The 4,199-nt window shown below is 47.0% G+C and overlaps 1 protein-coding gene across 1 annotated transcript; it reads left to right on the forward strand.

The window, feature by feature from the left end:
• Positions 1-1,682: 1,682 nt before the first annotated feature.
• LOC125524205 (probable small nuclear ribonucleoprotein F) lies at positions 1,683-4,199 on the forward strand. Its single transcript, XM_048689278.1, has 5 exons — positions 1,683-1,839; positions 3,145-3,232; positions 3,356-3,393; positions 3,504-3,568; positions 3,857-4,199. Exons 1-5 carry the CDS (start codon positions 1,834-1,836, stop codon positions 3,921-3,923), a joined length of 264 nt encoding a protein of 87 aa, XP_048545235.1. The 5' UTR covers positions 1,683-1,833; the 3' UTR covers positions 3,924-4,199.

Here is a 4,199-nt window from a genome sequence, read left to right on the forward strand (position 1 = left end):
CCCGCATTTGCTACTGCTCGATCCAGCCGCTCCCTAGTATACCCCTCCAGTGAGTGCCAATTGTTCCGCCACATGAACGGGTCCCCAACAAAGCCCAAATCCTCAAGACCACAACCCTCCAAGGTGTTCCGAAAAGCATCCATACAAGGCTGGGCCCGGGCCGGTCCTCCCTCCTTCTCATTTGCGAACAAGATCTCATTAAAGTCTCCTAGGACAGTCCATGGCAGATCTGCTTGTGCATGTAGATTTCGTAAGGCTTTCCATGTGTTCTCCTTCTCCCCCCATTTCGACTCCCCATACAGTCCCGTCAACCTCCACTCCACCCCATTTTCCTCCCATACCTCTGCATCAATGAAGTACTTGTCCTTCAACCTCAAGTTCACGTTCACTCCCCTGCGCCAGAACAGCGCGAGCCCGCCGCTCCGACCCACCGCATCTTTCACCACCATGTTTGGCATTCCCATTTTCCATCTCAGACTCTCCAATTCTCTCTCTGTCAGTTTTGTTTCAGAAAGAAAGAGAATGTCAGGCTCTTCCGCCCCCCGGAGCTCCAGGAGGGCACGAACTGCCGGTGGGTTCCCAAGCCCCCGGCAGTTCCAAGCTACTAGCTTCATTGCTTCTCGCAGGGCTGATACGTCAGCCCCACTTCACTTGGTAAGGTGTCCTCTCCTATCCTCTTTGCCTTCTTAGCAGCTTCTCCTTCAACTCCATCTACCTCCATATCCCCTCCATCTCTTTTGGTTCCCAGTTGTACGCCTAACGGGGTTTGATCTCCCTTCCCCCCTTGCCTATCCTTTCGGGCAAATTTTTTTACCACGTTTGCCCCCGTTGTTCCCATCCTTTGCACCCCCACTCTCCCTGCTCCTTTCCTGCTTAGTGCCATCTTCTTTCACTTCCTTCCCTCCGTCATTCTCCTCAACTGGCTGCACATCCTCCATCAACCGATCCTCCTTATTACAAATTAAAATATCTGCACTTGCATTCCTCCCCTTCTCTTGTACTGCATCCTTGTCCAGAAAGGTTAGGCTCTTCCTACTATTCTTATCTGCTTGTTCATTTCCTCCCTCACCACCCCTGGCAGCCTCTTTCAAAGGACTAGTAACTTCTTCTCCTACCTCATCCTTCCCTTTTAGCCTTGCTAGCTCACTTTCACTTGACTTTCTCCAGCTACCGCTGTCGCTCCCTGACCTATTCTTGTAGGCACCCAGGTTGTACGATCGAGCATTTGAGTTGTGTCTACCCTCACTCCCACTCGGCCTTCCCCCACTTCAAAAACCTCTATTCGAGTCTCCCCCCCCCCTCCTTGGTATATACGCCTTCATCCATGAGCCAAACTGCTGTACATCTCCTTTCTTCAACTTAATGCTGCAGTCTTTGTCAATGTGATCTAGCCTACCACACGTGTAGCAGAAATCAGGTAGGAATTCATACTCAAAGCGGCACCAGAGCTCCTCCTCCTTCTTTTTCTTTCCCTTCTTTTCCCCCATTTCTTCATTGAGCTTTCCGTACAAGAACTCGAGCAAGATCGTGCTGGTTTGTGGACTCACACAACCTTTCCGTACATGCGAAAAGCTTCAGACGATGCGGCCCGTGTACCAAGAGCCTCCAATTTCTGTTATCTAAAAGTTCTGGCCTTCTGGGCTTGTAACCGACGTACGGGCCCAGCCAGCCCAGCCCATCAATAAACCGCTAATCCCCTTCCCCCATAGAACCCTAGTCTCGCTTGCGGTTCGAACCCCTCACGGCAGCCTCTCCTCCTCCTCCCCCTCGCCGTCGCCGTCGCCTTCGTCTCCGCCTCCAACCGGCGGCCGCGCCACCGGCTCGTCTCCTCCGATGGCGGTACGATTTCGCGCTCTCTGTACCTTCTCGCCCCCATAGCCCACCTCTCCGCGCGCTGCGAGTTACCAGATAGATAGGCGGAGAACCCTAGCTAGGCTCGCGCGGTCTCGGCGCGGCGTCCTGCGGCGGACTGTTTGCTAGTATTGGTTGTGTGATGGGTCCAGTAGGTAGGGCGTTGATTCCTGAGAGCCACTGGGAGAGCGCTACGGGAGATCGAATTCGAACAGGGGTTCTCTCCCGCCCGAGGTCACCAGCCAGTAACCCCTTCCTATCTGCTATTATTCTGGTGTGAGCCAGTGATGCTTCATCTGCATGGTGTGGTGGCTGCAAACGTGGCCTGCCCGAAGCTCTGAGCGTCCTGCCGTCGAGATTGTGGGTTGTCATCAAAAGTCTGTCCGTTTTTGTTAGGTTTTGGCGAACCATTGCTGGGTCTTTGGCTAGATGGGTCGAGATTTTGGATCTAGAAGGTCGCGACATCGTCAAGGGCAGTGAAATTGTTGCCAATGTCTCCTGCAAAGCTTCCACGGATTGGATTTGTCGTATCACTAGTTGGAAAATTCTGTATCTGCTGCTCCAAAGCAGAGCACTGCAATTATGCTGGGGTAGTGCTATTACTAATCCTAAATGTAAAATAATATTTTGAACTGTTCTTTTGGTCACAGCACAGAATTGTATGCGTCCGATACTTCTCTGCTGAATTCAGCATTTGGCATGAGTACCATCATGTTGGTATAAGCCTAGTGTTGTCTTACCTCTAGCCGCAACTTGTGGTAGCTGATTCAGAACTACTTCCTCCGTAAACTAATATAAGAGTGTTTAGATCACTACTTTAGTGATGTAAATGCTCTTATATTAGTTTACAGAGGAAGTAGTTCTCATGAGTAAGTATGAATCGAGGATTATTTTGCGGAGGGGATTGCTGGGTTGCTGTATTTGAATTGGTCTGAATTGCTGATTTGTTTTTTATGAACCTTCCTGTTAAGGTTACTACTTAGTGCTGCTTGCTTCCTTGATTTGCATAGTGTTACTTGCTTCCTTGATTTACATTGTGTTGATTTAATGCAGTATCCGCAAGAACATCCTTATAGGGAATTCTCTTTTGTTAGGCTTCTTTAAGTTGTAGGGTTTACATGCCTGTAGTAAAATATTGCTGCAATTTCTATGCTTAGCAGCAAAATTGCCCTAACTGTATTGAACATCTTTTTACATTTCTTCGTAAAAAATGACCTTATATGTGCTGTACTGTATTACTTATTTCCTTTGATATAATTTGTTAATTGCCCATGTTTCTTTACTCTGCTGCAGACTGTGCCAGTTAACCCCAAGCCGTTCTTACAAAACTTAACAGGGAAGATGGTCATTGTCAAGCTGAAATGGGGCATGGAGTACAAAGGTACTTTAATGGCGTTTCGTCACTTGTTAGTTACAATCATTATTATTAGTTTCCTTTACAGATGTCTCATTCTTGTGCATGCCTCAATTGTGCTAATGCATAAATTGTTCCTTTTGTACCCAGGATATCTTGTTTCAGTGGACTCCTACATGAATCTGCAGGTAAAGTTCACATTGTCCGTGGCTGCCCATTTTACCTGATGGAGGAGACTCCCTGTGTTTTGTCAATTTCACCACACTATTTTGTTACTCACACTTGAAACGAATTGCAGCTAAGTGGTACCGAGGAATACATTGATGGGCAATGCTCTGGGAATTTGGGAGACATACTGATAAGGTGATTCATTCATCAATCTTTGACCACAGCTATTGTGTATCAGTAGTATATATATATATATATTTAAAATTGCACACTAAAACTCCCATTGTCTCATTTTCTGAAGTCTGTATCTGATATTTGATGAAAGATATAAACTGTAGCACTCCTATAGCTCGACAAGTCAGAAGGGTACTGTAGATGTGGCAGTGTCATATGGTTGCTGATAAGCTTTTATTTAGTCTTACATCACATATGCGAGTTAATGGCCAGATGCCATAACTATCTGTTTTGCTGCTTGTCGTGCAGATGCAACAATGTGATGTATCTCCGAGGTGTTCCTGAGGAGGACACGGACATTCCAGATGCGGCCTGAAGAGCACATGGACTTTTCCTGGTTGATGCTTGCTGTTCAATGCTGAAAAAGAACTTCCTAGTTCGTCTCCATTTGCGCCTACTGGACTGTATTAGTACATGCATTGAACTCATGTTAACTCTAGTTCTGCATCCTGAATGAACGAATGATTAACTTGCATGTTTGAAACGGCCAATTGCTGATTGCTGATAGCTCCTGATCCTGCCGTTGGATATGTATGGTTTGCTGTCTGAATTGCAATGATCGTATTTATGCAATTTGAACTGTATTTGCTGA

This window comes from Triticum urartu, chromosome 7 (assembly GCF_003073215.2).
Source record: "Triticum urartu cultivar G1812 chromosome 7, Tu2.1, whole genome shotgun sequence".
Taxonomy (NCBI): domain Eukaryota; kingdom Viridiplantae; phylum Streptophyta; class Magnoliopsida; order Poales; family Poaceae; genus Triticum; species Triticum urartu.

Excerpts from the sequence above, each read along its gene's own strand:
- LOC125524205 (XM_048689278.1), top strand. Across the intron at positions 3,233-3,355 it reads ATGGGGCATGGAGTACAAAG|GATATCTTGTTTCAGTGGAC; the intron begins GTACTTTAATGG and ends TTTTGTACCCAG. Across the intron at positions 3,394-3,503 it reads ACTCCTACATGAATCTGCAG|CTAAGTGGTACCGAGGAATA; the intron begins GTAAAGTTCACA and ends AACGAATTGCAG.